Source organism: Mauremys mutica, chromosome 2, assembly GCF_020497125.1.
Source record: "Mauremys mutica isolate MM-2020 ecotype Southern chromosome 2, ASM2049712v1, whole genome shotgun sequence".
Classification (NCBI taxonomy): Eukaryota; Metazoa; Chordata; order Testudines; family Geoemydidae; genus Mauremys; species Mauremys mutica.
The window spans coordinates 136,668,525-136,688,237 of NC_059073.1; the positions used below are offsets into that span (position 1 = coordinate 136,668,525).

The 19,713-nt window shown below is 54.7% G+C and overlaps 1 protein-coding gene across 5 annotated transcripts in view; it reads right to left on the reverse strand.

The window, feature by feature from the left end:
• Positions 1 to 18,296, reverse strand: part of HR (HR lysine demethylase and nuclear receptor corepressor) — a 51,460-nt gene extending 33,164 nt beyond the window's left edge. Inside the window, exons 1-2 of one of the 5 annotated variants that reach the window (XM_045008069.1) lie at positions 10,087 to 10,105; positions 8,586 to 8,754 (exon numbers count right to left, since the gene is read on the reverse strand). Coding sequence is in view for 2 of the 5 variants with exons in the window: in XM_045008067.1 (XP_044864002.1) it covers positions 18,029 to 18,067 (39 nt within the window). In the remaining 3 variants the exon portion in view is untranslated. Of the gene's footprint in view, positions 1 to 1,300; positions 1,457 to 8,585; positions 8,863 to 10,086; positions 10,106 to 18,028 lie in introns of those variants that run through there. The other 4 variants (XM_045008067.1, XM_045008068.1, XM_045008070.1 and 1 more) reach the window with 4 other exon arrangements.
• Positions 18,297 to 19,713: the final 1,417 nt, after the last annotated feature.

Sequence of the window (19,713 nt, forward strand, 5' to 3'; positions counted from 1 at the left end):
CTTTTGCCCTTATAGGTTGGACAGCTTTTAAGAGGCAGAGATAGGTCAACTCAAATCCCTTCCTGGGGTAAGCAGGCCCAGCCTCTACAGCAGTCACGGGGTGGCTGTGCCTCTTGCTCCAGGGCTGAATTTGGCCAATACAAAAGAGAGCAGAGAGAGAGTGCGGTGAGTGGGTCAGAGGCAATCCGACTGGCAGCCCCCCAGGGACAGCTATTTTAGCTACTTTGGGACCAGGTCCGAACAGAGCAATGGCAGCTGCCCAGCTGTGGGTTCTGCCTGCTTTGGTGCATTGTTGTTGTTGTTTTTTTAAAAGATGAGCTAAGGACCTTTAATACCGAACTGTATAAACAAAAGCCAAAGAAATGTAACACTCTCTCCCCCCTGCCCCCGTCCCAGGACAGCAGCTCTCGAATTAGAAACCTCGGTGACTTCCCCTGCTTAACCCCCTTGGCACCAAAGCCTGGGTGGCCTGTGCAGAGTTGGGGCTCGCATGCTTCACTACAATGGTGAGGGATGAGCTAGAAGTACAGGCTGGCATTGCCCAGCAGGAAACGCCCTCCTGGCATGGCTGAGGGACTCCAGGGCAGCTAACCCGCTCGGGCTCAGATGGAGCTTTGCAGCTGACAGGCTGCAATTTGGGGAGCAGACAGTAGGGAGAGAAGAGGGACGAGGTGCCAGGGAGGGAAAGGGAAGATCCAGCCCTAGCCCCAGCGCCCATCTATGGCAGGAGGGGCCCTGAAGTTTCTAATGCAAAAGGCTTGTTACTCATTAGAGATAGCTGGGAAGGATGAAGTAGCCACTGAGCCTGGCTCGACCCACCACATCCCCCCTCCTGAAAGCACTGGCGGAGCAGCATCACCCCTTTTCCCTCTCCCTCCTCCGGGATGGATTCACTCCCCTCGCATCCCAAACTTGGCTCTGCAGAGGAGAGGCGCACGCCTGTCCCCCTACAGCGCAACCCAGGCCGGTTCTTTGGGGCCAGACCTAACAAACTATATCTCAGCAGCAGATTAAATCTCTCCCTGCCTCTCTCTTTCCTCCCCATGCAAAACGGCAACAAGATTCCCCCCGCCCCCCGAGCATGTCCAGATCACTTATCACAGCAGCCCCTTGTCTGGGGCACTCTCGCTCACAGCTCCTTTATTTTCTCCCTCTATATGATTCCCCCACCCCTTTCCCTTCCTTTTCATTAATTTCTCTGAACACCCAAGCCCTGTAAGTGGATCCCTGCTGGAAAGCCAAACACACACACACACACACACACACACACAAATCGAAAATCAGCCCAGCATGGACCTACCTGAGGCTATGAAGGTGATGAAGATGAAGGGGTGTGGGGAGAGGAAGGGTAGGGGGAAGAGGAAAAGAGACCTTCCTTCCCCGTCTCCCTCTGAGCACCAGCTGAGATGGACAAGAAAGCTATTGCTAATCTGCGCCCGGTGCTTGAAAACGTCAAACCTTCAGGAGTCTGAAAGCTGCAGCGGAGCGGAGGGCATGAGAGGACATCCACTCCCACACGAGTAGCTTTCTGGGAATTAGGGACACAGCCCAACTGCTCTGGCAGCTTCACTCCCCTTCAGTTCTGGCTGGCGGTACGGCTCGCTCGTCCTGGACAGCTGCTGAATGGGAGTCACACACGCGAACTCCCACTGCTGGGGCTGGGGGGGGGCAGGAAATGTGGGGTGGTGGGAGGAGGATGGCACGGGGGCAAATGGGGAAGGCTGATATCTAGCATCAAAGCAGCGCATTGCCAGCTTTATCGCATTAGTCTTCCCAGCAATGATCCCCCTTTTACCGATGGGGAAATCGGCATGGGGAGATGAAGGGACAAGCCAAAGGCCACACAGCAAATCTGTGGCAGAAGTAGGAATAGAATCCAGGGGTTCTGACTCCCCAGCTCCCCTACCCTAAGCAAGAGGCTTCACTCCCTTGCAGAACTGAGAAGATAACCTGGGAGTCCTGTTACCCAGTGCCACTATGCTAACCAAGGCATCACACTGCCTCTCACAACTGAGAAGAGAAACCAAAAGGCCTGTGCCCAGTGCCCCCCCTTTCCTCCCCCCCAGTTCTAATCAATAGTTCATGCTCGCCTCCAAGAGCCAAGAAGGGGCTCCCAGTCCCCTGTTCATGCCTCATGACCATGCTACCTCTCTGTAGGGAGATGGCTATTTTTTTTACACCCCTTCTCTGCCTTTTCCCTATAAGGCTGGCCAAGAGCACGCAAGTTTCAAGAGACATTCAGTCACTGATCAGCACAAGAACTGAGAGACATACGGCGGATGAGTCTGAGAAGAGAGGTGCAGTTTGGGGTTATAGTAAATGTAATTTTTTTTCATAGTACTAAGAAGTCACAAGAACCATGCTAGAATCAGATGTTCAGTAGCCTCTTAAAGGGATGAGCCTGGTTAAAGGCATGGTGTCTCTTAAAGGGATGAGTCCAATCAGAGACCTTGCATCTCTTAAAGGGATGAGCCTGGGGAAAAGCAGAGGACCCCTTAAAATAAGACAAAAGGTAGAGAGGCTTACAGGAAGAGCAGACAGCCTCACTGCAGCAGGCACATGTGCCAGCAGACTCTGCCTGCATCAAGGCTGCCTTTAACACCCTCTGCTGCCTCAGAGACAGCGTCCCTCCACCGTCAGTTTCTTGTTACACCCTGGGTTCCCAAAAGCAGGTGCTGAGCACTGGCTGGGCACTTGGGGATGGGGCAGACTCGCACCCTTCGCATTCCAGACTTGGCTCTGCAAAGGAGGCGTGCATGCGTGTCCCCCTGCATCACAACCCAAACCAGCTCCTTGGGACTGGACCTAACAAACGACACCTCAGCAGCCGATTATCTTGTGATTAAATCTCTCCCTGCCTCTCTCTTTCCTCCCCATGCAAAACGGCAAGGAGAATCTTCCCCCCACCCCCGAGCTCTATTACCCCCCCTGCTCCTCTGCAGTGCGCTCGTCACCGTGGTATCTGGGTGATATTCCAAAGCACAGGCTCCCTTCATGTGCAGCCACAGGGACTGCAACCCCAAGCTGTGTGTGGGGGGCACAGGGCCCTATAGGGCAGGGCGAGTGCCTACTGCAGAACATATGCTAGGGACACACAGGATCCCCTATCCCCTTCCTTTCCCTGGTTCCCTACCACCAGGCAGACCCCCCCCAGTCTGAGTCACCCTATCAGGTGTCTCTGGGAGCATCCCCTGGCACATCCTACTCTTCAGGGGTTTCTTAAAGTAAGTCATGGGTGGCGTGGAACTGAGCCATAGAACCCCAAGCCTATGGTGGAGAGCGCCAGCCGAGAGTCCTGCCAGAGAGGAAAAGGAGGCTACAAGAACGGGGGGGGGCAGGGGGGACGGAATATGACCTGCAGCATCTCATCAGCATCGTGATGCACCCAGGATGCTCTGAAAGGTGCCACACAGGTGAGATTCCGGGGCGCCCTTCAACCAACCCCCAGGGCAGCGAGGTGAGAAAGGGGATGGCAAAGAAAGGCCCTATCCTGCTTCTCCAGCAATTTTGTGCTCCCCCTGTGTGCGTGTACGCCCCCTGCCCAGTGGGGACTCCTACTTATGGAGATAAGTGGCATTAACTGGGTTCAAATACCTTGATGCAATTAAAAGCTCCCCCTGGGGACTGAGGACTTAGAAAGCCAGCCCAGGCCACGGGTATAGCTCTATCAACCACGAGCTCTGCGCTGTTTCCCTAACTGGAGGTTGCCAGCCCACTGGGAAATCAATGGCAGCTATCCAGTGGCTGCTGTCTGCCTTGCCTTGATCCCACTAACTGGGAAAGGGAGTCAGGAGACCCATCTTGCTCCCTCCCAGCTACAGCCTTCCTCCACCAAGCACCTCCCCATTCCTTCATCTCCAGGCTTGCCAGTCAGCCCCATACCCTGCCCAGGCTAGAGGAAGACGCTGAAGGCATACAGGACAGCAGCGACTGGTGCATCGTGGGGCACTAGACCAAGCAGCATTTGCCCCAGTGGGGCTATCATGCCAGCAATCCCCATGCATGCAGACAGTGCACCAGAGACCAGCTTAGTGACAGCGTAATGAGCCTTACTTGAAGCTAACCTAATCCTTATGGTGGGGTGACTAACCATACACCATGGGGCGCATGAGTGTGTGTGTGGATACAGGGTGTGGTACGCAGGCAGGCACCATGGTGCTTGGCACGGCGCATCTCTCTAGTGTAGACCAAGGCTTCCTAGAGGCACTGTCCTCCAGCCAAGATCCTTTCCTGCCCCACTCCAGTGACTGTCTAGGTTGCAATTACAAATCCTCAGGGCATAAATGTGGGAAAATTCAGTATCCCAGCCAGTTCCTGCCTTTCTCCATGAAAAAAACAACTGCCAGCATCCAAGGCTGCATGGGCCCAATTGCTAGAGGGCAGAGAACAGCTGCTGTTTTCTCTGGCTTCGTCTCCCTGCTGTGGGAGTGAAGCTCTCTGCTCTGGGGATTCGCCCCACAAACCCTGATCCTATCATATGGCCCAGAAGCAACCTGGGCTCTGAAGGGCACTGAGGCCAGTCACCCAACAACAGGGCCGGTCTCACCGGGTTTGAAGGCAGAAGAGGTTCCCAGAACCAGGCAGCAGGGCACCCTTTCATCTCCAGTGGGGTTGATCACAGCGAGTAGGACCGGTCAGGAGTTTCCCATGGGGACGTTTTCCCACCGGGAAATGTAGATTTGTGGAAAGTGAAACATTTCACAGGAAAGGGCGTCAATGTCAACACAGGGCCACCCAGAGGATTCAGGGGGCCTGAGGCAAAGCAATTTTGGGGGCCCCTTCCATAAAAAAAAAAGTTGCAATACTATAGAATACTATATTCTTGTGGGGGCCCCTGTGGAGCCCGGGGCAAATTGCCCCATTTCCCCCCCCCCCCTCCCGCCGGCCCTGTTTCAACATTTCGTACAGAGGAAAATGCAACTGAGCATTCCCATGGAAGTCGACCGGGGTCATTTCAGAACAGTTTTTTGCTTCTATTTTTGACGGAAGTTCATTATCCAAATATAACAGCAAACTTTTAAAGAGTCAACATTGGAATGACATTTTGATTCACCCAAAACAAATGGGGTGTGGAGGGGGGGCAGATTTTGGTTTTGCAGGACATTTTTTTTTTAAATTTTGTCCCATTTCAGAATGAAAAAGAAAAACGGAAAAAGTCGGTTCCCGCCCTGCTCAGAGCACCAGGTTACAGGTTCAAATCCAGCCCAGGGCAAAATGTGATTTTGGCAGCCCCTCTGTGTAATAAGTTGCTGGGTCTCAATTCATGTCCCAGGGGGATGGGACACCCCCGGGAAGCAACATCCTATATTTATTGGAGTCGCGGCAGCAAGGCAAGCTTCTCCCATGCGCTGCACCCTGCCCTAAGGGACTCCCATTGGGGTGCAGGGGAGAGAACCCACACCATGGCTTATTCCTTCCTCGGCCTCTTAGCTCAGACAGTCAACAAGGGGATCAATTAGCGCCTGTTTGTGTTGTGTATTTGGTTGTCATGGGTTTTGTTACTATGGCAACTGAGTTAGACTATTAAGGGATAGCTCAGCCGGTTTCAACCGGCTGAGTGAGCTCTCTGTTTCTGTAAATAAAATGGAGGTTTTGGTTAGCTGTCTGCTCTCTGGCCTCAAGTGATTGCTTCCTGCACCGGCTGCCCCTAGGACATAACAGTTTGTAGTGAAGGGATGGCTGGGAAGTAGATCAGAACAGCTTCTAGCACAGGCGAGCTCTGAGCTTGTACTAATTGCCTGCCTGTTGCGTGTGTTCAGACTCTAAGGTTGTCACTCCCCCCCTCCCCACCCTTTGGCATCAGCTGAAACCAATTATCAGCTGTTTTATACCCAGGTTCCAATGCAGGCGAATGGCAACGTCACAGTCTCATGCCAACATGCCACTGGTCTCTGCACTGTGATGCCTTGTAGCGAGCATGAGGCCAGCTTCCAGTATTACAGAGAGAAATTCAGAGCACAGGAGGTATCCCGTGGGGAATGGGCTGGGTTCCAAGCCTTGCTGGGCTGAGCTAGTGGAGCTAAAGGGACAGATAAGAACTCAGCGCTGTCCCTCTGGAGTGGCGGAATCTCAAACAAAAACTCAACAGGCAAGAAAGCAGAAGGAGCTGGGGTCAGACACCTGTGGGTTGAAATACCCCACCATGGAGGCCTGCAGATCCATCCACAGACCCCTGCATCCCACCACAAAGGGTTAATAGAAACCAGGAGAGGGACCCCAGGACCGCTGATCTGGCACACTTAGACTGTTTGAAAGCATCAGGGGGTATCTACAGGCAGAAGGATTTCCCAGCTACTTTCTGTCTGGCTAATTTCTGAAATGATTTTCTGCAGGTGTCTGGTTTCTTTGATCTATTTCATGCAATTGTTTAATCAGCTTGGTTTTGCTGTGTACAGTTTTGAGTTGGGCACACTGACAGTAAGCAAATGAACTATCTTAGATCCATGTTTGCAAGAGCAACCCAGGAATCTCAGCAGTTAGACTTAGATACTATGCTTAGGGAGTACCGTAAGGAGCGTCACAGAAAAACCTAAAATAGAAAGAGAGACGGACAGAAGGAGGAGCACCTATAGCAAAAGAGAGTGTGTAGGGTGATTAGACAGACAGACAGACACAGGCAAATGGTTCAGAAATCATTTCTCCTCAGGGATTCATTATAACCCTGTGCTGTGTGGAACCCCTCCTGCTGCCCATGGAGCCCATTCATATCCAGGTGCCCTAGTCTCTGCTGTACCTAGTTCTCCAGGTGGGGAGAGGGTTAAACACCAATAATCAACCAGAACTCCAAGGTGCCCAGCTCCTTCTGCATTTATATTTCCCGTAGCAGTGGGACACAGGTCAGCTCCACCCTTGGATTCAAGAAGTTCCCCCGGAGCATGGGGGTGCTCAGGGCTAGCTGTTGTTTGGGGTTTATCTCTAGGTTATCTCTTGGGGCTACTTTTCCTCTAGCAGCCAATTAACACAAGTTCTGGATTTCTTCCAGAGTCGTGTCATCCCCCCCCCCCCACCCCGGATGGAGCAGCCCGATCAGACCAGACCTGGAGGCCCCCCTCCTCACTTTTCCCCGTGACACCCAGTCTAGACGTCGTCACCTAGAGAGCATTAGGAAGAAGGGCAAATGAGCAGCCTGCACCCAGGTGTGCTGGAAAGCAGTGGTTAGAGCAGGGGACTGGGAGTCGGGACTCCCAGGTTCCATTCCTGGCTCTAAGAGAAGCGTGTTCTAGGGCCAGATCCTCAGCCAGGAGGGTCATGACTCTGGAGGGGGAGGGATGGTAAACAGGTGTCAAGGGGTTGTGACCACCATGATTACCCCTGCCATATTGCTACATGGAAGTGAGGTCCTGGAGGCAAAGGTTGAGAACCATGACTTCAGTGGTTAGAGCAGGGGTACTGGCTTCTGTTCCCAGCCCTGCTACTGGAGTGGTGTCTAGAGGCTAGATCACATGGCCTGGGTTCTATTTTCAGCTCTGCCACTCAGGCACTAGGGCAAGTTACTTCCCCTATCAGTGCCTCAGTTTCTCCTTTTTGTCACATGAGGACCTTCTGCATGGGGAGTTTGGAGGCTTAACATTTGCAAAGTGCTTAGACATATGCCGTGGAGTGAGTGCTGTTGAAATTCAAAGGATTCAGTATTATTATGAATTAATGCTGCCAGCAGAGACAGATCCCTCCCCACTTCTATACCAGGTGAGTTTTTATAGACATACTTTTTTTTTCTTAATAAACTAAACCCTTCAGTTTGCTCCAATCCCAGTCTGTCTGGGACCCAGCAGGATCCATGTACCCTTCAGAACACAGAGAGCTGGCTGCCCCCATCCGTCTCCTATACCTCATGAACCTAAGGGGAACCCCATTACAACCCCTGAAGGCTATTGCTTTTAGTACTTATTGGTACAGTCCTGATGCTGCCCTGGCTGGCACCTTCCGGAGGGCATGTTTTTGGTTAAAAAAAAAAAGGTGGTGTTTGGGGATGTGGGTCCCCAGAGACGGGAGGAAAGGGGCTAGGAAATAGAAAAGGAACATAGGTTCCCCTTACAAATGTGGAATACAGACTCCTTTAACAACCCCCACATCCTCCAACATCCCCTTGCCACCTGTCACTCCACCGTTCCAAGCACATCCTTTTCCCAGCTCTAAAATCCCCCCCACCCAAAAAAAAACCCCTACCTGACCTCACCTCTGACAAACCCCAGCCAGCCTCCTCTCTGCCCTCTCAGCCTAATCATCTCCCACGCCTAGGGTGACCAGATGTCCTGATTTTATAGGGACAGTCCCAATTTTTGGGTCTTTTTCTTATATGGGCTCCTATTACCCCCCACCCCCATCCCGATTTTCCACACTTGCTGTCTGGTCACACTACCCACACCCTAGGTAAGCAACTGGCAGGCTCTGGGCCACGTCCTTCTGAGAAACCAGCAGCTGGCATGCATCTGGCCTGGGAGCTTGGACTTGTTAGCGGGCCAGAAGTAAGTTTTTTGGGGAGTGGGAGTTGTAGCTCTCTCACCCTTCTTCCCCACCCCCTACACCCTCAGTTGGTCCAGCCAGAGCAGAGGGAACAGTGAAAGGAGCTAAGTTCTTACACCTACCTGAATGGAAGGTATTCCCAGATCCTGGAGAGGGGACTTCTATCCCCTGCCACCTGGACCCCTCTGGGCTCAGGCAGTCTCAGAGCAGCTGAGGATTGGGTTTCTCATTGTGTCTCCTTGCCCTCCTTGTTGGTAGCATAGCCTGGGAGCCAGCTGAAGGCTCTGCGAGCTGCCAACAAAGAGGCTGCATTTAAACAACAGACATAATTATGCTTTTGATACCGTCTGCTAAAAATACAGCCCTGTGCAGTGCTGCGAGCCATGTGTGTGCAGGCTCACATGGCCTCTGAATGGCAGCAGCTGACTCAGGCAGGGGGAAGGGGGGCCTGTGGAGAAAGGAGGAGGGAGAGGCAGACGGAGGTGAGGGAGGGAGGGAAAGGGAGAGACAGCGAGGCATGGTTGGACACACACAGAGTGAGGGAATCCAAGCCAGGCTTCGGTGCCAGTGTCAGATGGGGACAGGGCTCCCTCGGGCTAGGGCTTGTGGAGTGTGTGCCAGTCTCGGATGGTGGGGGGGCTCCCTCAGGCTGGATCAGGGCCAGTCACAGAGGGGCAGGGGCTCCCTCAGTATATGGGCTTGGACCAAGCAGTGCCCCATCCATCTGGGCTGTTGAGAGGAATCACAAAGGTATTTGGCTTGCATCCCTCCCCCCGCTCTGCCCTTTTGGGCATCACATGAGACTTAGACCTTCCTGCAAATGCCCCCAGCAGGATACAGAGATCTGGGGCCGCTGCTAAGGACCAGTGCACTCCTAGGCTGCATGGTGAGAGCTGAGGGATGGGCAAGGTGCCGGAGCTGCCAGCCCCAGCAGGATCGGGGAGAGCCGTGCAGTCAGCAGGAAACCAGCCTCCATAATTCCCCTTCCCAACACGAGTGAGTTTTCAGCAGCTCTCTCTCAACTCCTCTTCTGGGCATCCACAAAGAGGGAGGAGATGGATTGGGGATGGGGGTCACTTACGTAGGGTCCTAGGAGGCAGAGTGGAGGAGGGTTCTGTCAGTGGGGGGATGGGGAACAGTCAGGGATCAGAAAGAGGAGGGGGGAAAAGGGGGAGAGATGGGATGTTGGGGATTGCTAAGTATACAGCTGTTTGCAGTTCCCTGGGGAACAAGAGCTCCAAGGAGCTCCCAGCCTCCATCCATCTCCCACTTCCCTGCTCCTAGCACTGGATTCCAGTCCTGTCCCTAACCCAGAGACTCAACTGACAGAGCACAGCCATTCAGGGGCAGAAAATTCCTAGCACCCGAGGCAGGAAGGAAACCAATCACTGGACTGAAACTGCCCCTTTGTCTGAGGTTTCACTCATACATGGGGAGAGGAAGAGGCAACCCCCAGTACACTTGCTGCCTCGTGCCTCCTATTAACTCAAACACAAAGCAGTTCCTCTGCCCACACGGGGCTACATCCCTCCAAAAATCTTCCCTTGCCTCAAGGTTAGCAAAAAAAAACCCCACCCCTTTAACTCCCCTACTTCAAAAGCCATCACTCTCCCCTGAGCACACCTGACTGCTGGTTTGCAATCACTTGACCCGTTCCCAGGTGAGTCTGATAATTGAACAGGACTAGTTGGCCCCTGGCCCTTAAAGGGGCAGGCCACACTGTTCAACCTCCCTCAAGTCATTCTCTCCCATCTGCACCCTGTCCCCACAAGCAAGCACACAGGCCAGCTTGTGGATTTGCCACACCTCCTGGGTCAGGTGTGGGTTCTGTTCTATCCAAACTGGGGCTGGGTCAGGCACAAATCATCTTTTAATAGACCTAACAGCCCCCATCGCCCCACCCCTGCTAAATGATTCTGGGTTGGGCCCCCATTTAGTGTTCAGGTAAAGACCTTTCCTATTGTCTGGCTCACTGATGGGCTTCTCTGGAGGGGTGAGGAAAGGGGCTGTGTGCAGCATCGGAAGGGTTAATACAGACATAGGGTGCAGGTATCAGACAGCCAGGGCAAGTGGGGTCCCACCTGGGCTGGCCCAAGCTGACAGCTTGGACAGAAAGGGAGCGGGCTCCACCCTTTGCTGAGCCCACCGAGTGGTTAGCAAGGAAGGGTCTGTCTGGACCCTTATAGGGAGCTATGGGGCCCATTACAGCAGCCTTGGTATATACTGACCCATCTCTCCCTCAGTGGTTCAAGGCCTGTTCCTTCCATTCCTATCCACAGGCTGGCAGTGCAAGTAGCAGGGCTGCCAGCTTAACTCCTTGAATGTTGCCAGCCATTCCCAGTATCTGCATTTAGAGCACACCAGGTATAACTTGGCAGAGCACCTCTGCTGTGCCAGGGGCAGGCTGGCAGAACAGTAGACAGGGGGCTGCCAGGGGCAGAGCCCACCTCTCCCTCTGTGCATGGTTAAAAGCACAAAGATACAGGTATGAAGGGTCACCTGCTGTCTGGAGTAAGCCCCAGCAGCTCAACTGACAGCAGCCCAGAGGGACCAGCAGCAACAGTGTTAAGGGAGGTGTATGCCAAATGCTGTGTGGCATGCTGGCTGGGGAAGGCACCAGACAGTCCTGGCTGGTAACTTCCTTTGGGTCCATGGCCAGGACCTCCCCAAGGACTAAGAGTCCAGCAGAAATTTGGTCTTTGCAGCCTGTTAATGAATAAACAACCTATCTTATCTCCCTCCCCCAGTTATTGACCTCTAGCGTCAAGCAGGGGCAGGTGCCAGCCCAGGTGCATTGAGATTGGCTGACCAGGAATGTGGCTGCCTGGCAAGCTGGAGGTGAATGTTCATCCCCAGGAAAGCGGGTTCACATGCAGTCCAATCTGAGCAATGGCCAGCTCCATTTAGGGCTAGTTTGGCCCAGTTTAAAAGAATCAATTGCCTGTTCAGAGACCCCCTTGGGAAGCAGGGTCTTTGTCTGTTGGTGGCTGGCAAGGCCCCTGTATCCAGGGAGGCAGGCGTTAGCATGGCCTGGCCCCACCTGTTGGGAGTGACTTTGCTGAGATGTGGGGAAGGCAGGACCAGGCTGGCCATTCTCTGCCAGGTGAGAACTTGGGTGCTAGCTAGTGGCTCTTAGTAAAGGCCCTGTTCCTGGCACAACCACTCCTCCTTCCATCTTTTGAGTAGCCCTCCCAGTGCTTAGCAGGGCAGGTGAGGGACCTACGCAGCACGTCCCCTCCCTACTCAGCCATCATAGACCGTAAGGTGAGACGGGACCATCACTGACCTCCTGCACCTGGCAGGCCACAGAACCTCGCCCACCAAATCACACCCAGCTAAACCCTTTTAACTTTGGCAGGGCCAAGAATACAGAGCGTTCTGTTCCTCTGGCTCTTTTCGTTCCCAGCTGCGCTCCCCCGTCACCTGCACACACGCTTAACTGGCATAACAGCCAAGGACGGTCAGTAACCAGCCAGGGTAACGGGGGGCTGCCCCCAGGCAAGCACTGTGTTCTTGCTCCCCAGGGAACGGTGCATTCCTCCCGCTCAGAAGAATTTGGCCGACTTGGTCCCCATGATGCAGCAGTCATCAGCCTGTGGGCTACTGACTCTGCCCCCACCCTCCCCTACATCCAACCCAAGAAGGCTGGCTGAGGTTATCCAGGATGTCTATGTGTGGGAGGGATCCCACATGGGGGACTCTGGACACCAGCTCATGCTTAGCCACGTCCTCCTGGTATACCAGAAGCTGCCCCGTCTCCATCCTTTTAGGAAGCACCACAAGGAGGGTTGTGGGACATATCTGACCAAGCTGAGTGAGGAGCAGGAGCAGGAATAAGGCTTAGGCAGCCCAAGGGCTGCTTTACATGGTCCCCAAGACCCATTGTTGGGGGGAAAACATGCTTGGAGAGGGTTTTCAAAGCACTGGTGGTGGATAAAGGGACATCCATTCAACGAGCAAGGAAAGATGCATGATCTTCTGAGTGATGCACTAGACTAGGAATCAGGAGATCTGGGTTCTATTCTTGACTCTGCCACAGATCCCCTGGGTGACCTTGGGCAAGTCACATCATCCGTCTGTGCCTCAGTTTTCCATGTGTAACATGGGGAGAATAACCCCTCCTTTCCCTCACCCTTTGGCTTTGTCTATTTAGACTGCGAGCTCTTTGAGGCAGGGACTGTCTCTCACGCCAAGTGTCACTCCAGCATCCAGTGTTTGAGGCCTCCAGCTGCTCCTGGAATACCTCTAATAACCAGTGTACTTAGACAGCTGGACTTTCTCTTTTCATCCCAGGGCTGTTGGGGCCAGGCTGCCAAGTGCTCCGTACCCACGATGGGGCCAGATTTTCAACAGAGCCCCATGCCCAACATAAACTCAGAGTCACAAGCTCTTCTGAAAAACAGAGTGATTCCCTCTCAGAGTCACGGAAGGCAGGAGGGGATGCAAGAACCCCCAACCCTCAAAAAAAGGTCAGTTAGATTTTATCTTGTTTAAAAAGTCCAACCACTAAGAGTAACGACCCTCCTGCCCTGCTTGGTAGAGAATTCAGAGAGCCCAGACAGCCCTTGCAATCCAAACAGAATCACCAGAGGCTACTAACAACATTCCTGCTCAGCGGTTCATCAAGACAGGCACCCCTGCCCCAGAGACCCTGCGCACCTTAACAAAGGGACCTGGGGGAGACCCCAGGACAGATTCAACTACCACCCCAGCCCAAGTGGGCTCCTCCCTGTCTGACACTGGCACAGACCCCACTATTTGCCCCCCCACCCAGCCTGAGGGAGACCCCTCCCTATCTGACACTGGCACAGACCCTAATATCTGCCCCCCCCAGTCTGAGCAGGGGCGGCTCCAGGCCCCAGCACGCCAAGTGCGTGCTTGGGGCGGCATGCCGCGGGGGGTGCTCTGCTGGTTGCCGGGAGGGCGGCAGGCGGCTCCGGCGGACCTACCACAGGCATCCCTGTGGAGGGTCCACTGGTCCCGCGGGTTCGGTGGAGCATCCGCAGGCACGTCTGCGGGAGGTCCACCGGAGCCGCGGGATCGGTGACCGGCAGAGCGCCCCCCGCGGCGTGCTGCCGTGCTTGGGGCGGCGAAATGGCTAGAGCCGCCCCTGAGCCTGAGGGAGACTCCTCCCTTTCTGACACTGGCACAGACCCCACTATCTGCCCCCCTATCCAGCCTGAGGGAGACCCCTCCCTTTCTGACACTGGCACAGACCCCACTATCTGCCCCCACATTCAGCCTGAGGGAGACCCCTCCCTGTCTGACACTGGCACAGGCTTTATTAGCGATCACTTTTCATCTGGCATGGTCACAGGGCACAGAGGAATCCTGGCTGGAGTCTCCTGCCTCTGGAATATACTCCCTGCATCCCAGAGCACTGCACAGACATTGTCCCTGTATTTCCGTCCATGAAGCATTAACAGGACAAGGGAAACCCAGCCAAATACCTCTTCTGGAAAGGTCACAGGGGATGAGGGAATGATTGAGAAATCTGGCCTAAAACCTTTTGGTGCCAAAGGCCAGGCACTGTGCGTGCATGGAACCCAACCCAATTCAGGGGGTCCACACATCCCCGCTAGCTAGGACTCCTGGGTTCTATTCCTGGCTTTGCCACTTGACAGTCCATGGAGAATGGCTGCCCATGCTGTGTGCAGATGCTGGCAGGGAAGCCTGGACAGTGAGAGACGGGGATTAGCAGGAAGCTGACGAGGCAGGTCAGCAACCTGGCCCCACTTCTGTCTGCAATACAGTGGTTTTCAACCTGTGGTCCGCAGGCCCCTGCAGCCAATGTCTAAGATTTCCAAAGGGGTCTGCAGCTCCATTTGAAATTTTTTAGTGGTCTGCAAATGAAAAGAGGTTGAAAACCCCTGCTCTAGTACATTCACTCAGGGACCGAGCACTGGGGAAGCTGATTAGAGAGACGTGAGCAGCCCTGGGCTCAAAGATTAGTGGCCTCCTGTAACCTCCGCACAGAGAACATCAAGTGCTCAGCTGTTCATGGCCTCGCCTGGGCAGGGGCTTCTTACAAGGGAATGGAGGGGCTGGCTCCTGGTGAGATAGCAAAGGAAGAGTGGATGCAGCAGAGCCCCTGAGTTCAGATCTGACTAATGGCTGGGGCTATGCAGCAGAGCAGGCTAGCTGATGTCTGGTCTGGGAATCTGTGACGAATGAGTGAAATGAGGTTGGTGGTTTTCAGTCTAATCCAAAATGGCTGTTTGGGCACTACCACTGCATGGCTTGGGGAACGGCAGCATCTGCTCAGACAGATCAGAGCACGGCTGCAGGTCACGACTGAGAGGTCAGAGAGCTGTGGGTTGGGACAGAGGGGTATTGGCAGCACACAGAGGGGAACTTTGCACATCACCTGCCCCCACAATGGTTGGGTCTAACCAGCCCCTGTCAAAATTCTGAGAAACTTTAAAAGGAGGGGAAACCTGGCTCTTCTGAGCAGGCGAGGAGGGGAGTGGTCACTTCTCCCTTCTGCTATTGCCTCTGCATTTATGTGGAGTGTTGACCCCACCCAGTTAGCCCAAGACAGATGGGACCCTGGCAGCAGGTTTGGTGACTGGAAAGAAACTTCTCCACGGCTGGGCAAGCTCAGGTCAGCCCGATAATTGCTCTGCTGGTCTCGTGCCAAAAGGGAGATTATGGCTTTGCTGACTGCAAACTGGCACAAGCCAGTGAGCTGACACAGCTGGTATCAGTGTCTGGCACTGGACGAGGTGGGGGGAAGGGTCCCACTGTCTCTGTCCTCAGCAGCACCTGCTGGTGAGACACACCCCGCAAGCAGCTTCTCCGGTAGGGGATGTGAGGAGCAATGGGCAGACTTTGGCCAGCCCTTCCTGGGAAAGGAACCCTCTCCATGCCCTTCCTTGGGGTCCATATCCTAGGCAGGACTCTGCAAGGAGATCTCTCCTGTCAAGATGGGAGCCAGATGTTCTCAAGCACCTAGAGCAGGAGGGAGTGGGAGTCAGGACTCCTGGATTCTATTCCCAGCTCTGCCATTAAGTTGGTCTGTGACCCTGGGGTCCTAACCGCTCCCTGCCTCAGTTTCCCCACCTGTAAAATAGGGATAACGATACCACTTTTCTTCCTGAGACTTATGATGTTTAAACAGCCTCAAACACCCCTTGGTCCCATTGCTCTGTTCACTAAAGCCCACTGGCTGTGGCTTTCCCCCAGCCCAGGGAGTCTGTGGTTATACTGGTTTCTCCTGCAGAGATGGGAACAAGATGTGCTCAGAATCAGGCCCACCATCAGGAAGGGGGCTGCGTCCTAACAGCAGTGGCACAGGGATGCTCAGCACCTCTCAGGATCAAGCCCTTGCCAACAGCAAGGTTACACAAGCAAAGGGAGTGGAGTCTTCCAGCAGCGAGAAACACTGTTGCCCCTAGGGTGACCTTAACTCTTTAGGAGCCAGAGGTTTACAAGCACACCGGGATGATGAAATGACCATGGAAATCACAGAGTCCTGTTTCAGCATCCTCCTCCCCAAGTCAGATCCTTGGAGGAACCGCTCTGCCTAAACAGATTGAGCAGGATTACAGGCCACCTCTGGCCTCTTTCCTCCCTGCCCCCAGCCTTCCTCCTCCACTGCTTTAAGTAATCGTCTCCAAGACAGTTTTACACAGCTAATCCAGTCACCTCCATCTAATCTGCTCCAACGCCCACTGGCTGCTGCATGGCCCCCTGCAGCGCACCCAAAGCCCTGCCCCACATAACAGGGGCCTGGCTGTGCCTTCCCTCCATGCAGCCGGTAGGGTCACCCCCTTTCCGCTGGGCTCCACTGCTTAGCATGCACGCAAGCCCTCCTCACCTCCAGGGGCAGAGCTCATGCAGACATCGCAGCTGGACAGGCAACGAGGAGCCACAGTTTAAAAATAAGGTTGGCCAAAGCTCTTCGTGAGGAAGGATTGGGCTCTCCGCCTGGAAGGTTAGGACATGCAGTTCGTGCAAGCGAGGACGCTGCTGAGGCTAAGCCAGAGAGGGCTCTTCAGGGCACCGCTTAGGGGAGAAAGCGGCACAGAGGGCTCGCCAGGGCACGGGGGGATTTGGGAGGAGAGTGGCTGATGGGGAGAAAACCAGAATCACCTCCCTGCCACCCATTCCCCTCCTGCTGGCTCCCTGCCTCCACCCCCCTTTGGGGGTCTGCACAGCCCCACTCCCCCCTGACTCTGCCAGCACCAACCCTCGACCATGGATGGGGGGAAAGTACCAGCCACGAGAGGCCTCCTCTTCCCGCCCACACCTCCATGTCCGCACCCTCCTCTGGGGGACCGCGGGGCTGGCTCCAACCCTCTTCCCCTTCAGCTCCCTTCTGCAGCTGCCCACCGGGCTCCCCGTGGCTGCTGTGACTCACAAAGCAGAGAGCGACTGCACGGTCAGTTTGCGGCCTAGCGCTCCTCTCGTGAGACTGTTGGCTCCTCGGGGCAGGGACCTGGCTGTCCAGCGCCCTGCCCCTCCCCAGCACTAAGCCAGTCACGAGTGTTTCACACCCATGAGCACTGGTGTAAGCAGCTACACGTGGTGGAGGGCCTGGCCCCTTGTCTGCAGGGCTTGAAGTAGAAGGGGATGGGTGGATGTAACAGACTGGAAGGCCCAGAAGGGGGCAAAAACCAAGGAAGGAGGAGAGACGGTCCAACAAGCAAAGGGATGAAACTGAGCAGAGCAGAGGCTGACTAGGATGCCCCGCAGTGAGCTCTTCAGCCTGTGGAAGCACCTTGCCCAGGGAATGGTGAGAACCCTGTCGGTGGAGCATTCAGAGATTCTGGACAAAGCCCCAGAGTGAAGGGAACAATCCTGCATTGGCGTGGGGCAGAGAAGGAAGGGGAGATGGCCTACTTGCTCTCTGCTTGCTACAGGGCCAAGGCAGCACTGCCAGCCCAGAGAGGGAGGGGAGATTGGGCCCACAGCCATTCCTGGAACACCTCTGGCTCTGTGTTCAGCTGTGGATCCAGGGGCTGCACCAGCTGCCTCAAAGGTGTGGGTGGGGTTAATGCAAGGGGGAAGCAGGGGGCTTAGACAGGGCTGAGCACACATACCCAGCGTTCAGGCCTCATGGAGATGCCTGAAGCATAAGGTGGCAGTGCCGAGTCCAGGATGGAGGCATAGGCATCTCAGAACCAGAGAGCCCAGCAAACCTGGCCCCCCAGGAGGGAAGGCACCCAGTAGGTTACCCACCCAAGACAAGCAGCACCACAGACCCCACATCTGCACTAATTTATGTACAGAAGATAGCAAACCCTGGGAGCTCAGGGGCCCAGTGCCCAGCCCTGCTATTACCCAGAAGTCCCCAAGACTCCCACCCAACCTCAGCCCCACTTTCTGTGTTACCCAGAATCCATAGGGTCCTGGCCAGCCTCACATGCAGCGTCTCACAATCCCTACCGTACCCAGCTTCAGCTCCACATTGTAGGTGATCTGGAAGCCCTCACACACTGTTTTCTATGGCCCCACTCATGCCCATTCGTATGGGATGGGCAGAGTTCCTGGGGCAGCTCCAGGACTTGCTTGTGGGGTCAGGAGCTGGCCCCCACCCAGACCAACAAACCCTTGTACTTACCAAACCCTCCCTGGCAGCCTTTCCAGTGGCACCCACCATGCCAAGCCCCAGGCAAAGGCACCAGGCACACAGCCACTGTTAGGCAGCCCCAGCCTCCCCCAGCCAGACATTGCCCCACGTCCACTCAGCCAAGAGCTGCAGGGGGAAGCTGGCCGCCACAACCCTGACCTCTGCATCTACAGCCAGCCTGGAATGAGGTCACAGCCCAAAGCTGCTAGGCTCCCTGCTCCTCCTCCAAACCTTCCCCGCCTCCCCTTTCCCCCAGCTGGCCTTCAAACATGGAAAGCGGGAGCTCTTTGCAGGGAGACAAGCCAGCTGGCTGAACTGTGAGGAGCCTGCTACTGCCACGCTGTGGGATCTCACACCTACTGCAGCAAGGGATGCTCTTCCTCCTTGACCTCCAGATCAGATTCCTCCCAGGAGCAACCCTCCAATCTCTTTGCAGGGATTTGGAAAAGTTAAGTGCGTGTTTATGTCCAAGAGATGAGTAAGGACAAAGCAGAGCCCGGCCCCTACCTTCTGCTCCAGCTGCACCGCCCGGCTTTCCAACCGCCTCCTGCCACTCCCGGGCAAAGCAACTTCTGCCCAGCCAGGACTGGCATCACACGGAGCAGCCCAGTTGCTACCTTGATATACTCCAGGATCTGAAACCCTCCTGTGCCTGGCAGCCAGGCACAGACTCAGCATCACCAAATGCCATCAGCGCTGAGGAGCCCAACCGTATCTCCCCAGTGATACTCCTCCGTCCCCCTGGCATGGCTCCTGGCAGGGGCAATGGTGAACAGCCTGCCATCCCCCACCCTCCTCACGGCAGAGCAGCCGTTCTGAGGCTGCACCCAGAGCATCTGATTTGCTGCACTTGAACTGAAAAATCACACACACAACAGCTGAACGCTCTTTCCTCTCTTCCCTGCGCAGGCCCCAGTAGCCACCAAGACTAGGCCCTCAGCCCAGGGGCCGTGGTTGCTCCCTCCCTTCCCCCTATCCATGGTCTGCCACAGGTTTAGGAACTAGAAAGCTCACAACGCCAGGCACCCACATGGCTCAGGAAGGAGATTCTCCAGACCTGATCAACCCTGTGCTCCCCTCAGTCCAGTCTCCCGCTTCCAGCCTTCAAGGGAAGGTGTAAGAAACCCTCTGTGGGACCATTATAAAATCAATTGCCCAGAAAGTGACTCTGGTCAGGAAGAAAGTCAGTGGTCAACTTGTGCCCTGAAGCAGGGAAGTTTTTGTTCTATTTCTGTAACTTGCCTACCATTCACCTAACTCAGGGGGAGGCTCTGAAGTTGCTCACTCTCGACTTACCTAAATAATTGTGTCATTTGCACATTTTGCCATCTCCTGGTTCATCCTCTTTTCCAGATCACCATTAGGTGCTACTACACAACAAGTACTAAGAGCCCCAGTCACAAACCAGAGCCCCATGTGCCAGGCACTGTACAAACAGAACAAAGGAATAGTTCTCATCCAAAAGATCTTACAAATGCTTTCGACACCAGTCCTAGAGGGGAACGCTGTAGCCCCTCCACCACTGCCTTCTACTATACCAGGGATAGGCAACCTGCGGCACAGAAGCTGATTTTCAGTGGCACTCTCACTGCCCGAATCCTGGCCACCGGTCCAGAGGGGCTCTGCATTTTTTTTTAAATGAAGCTTCTTAAACATTTTAAAAACCTTATTTACTT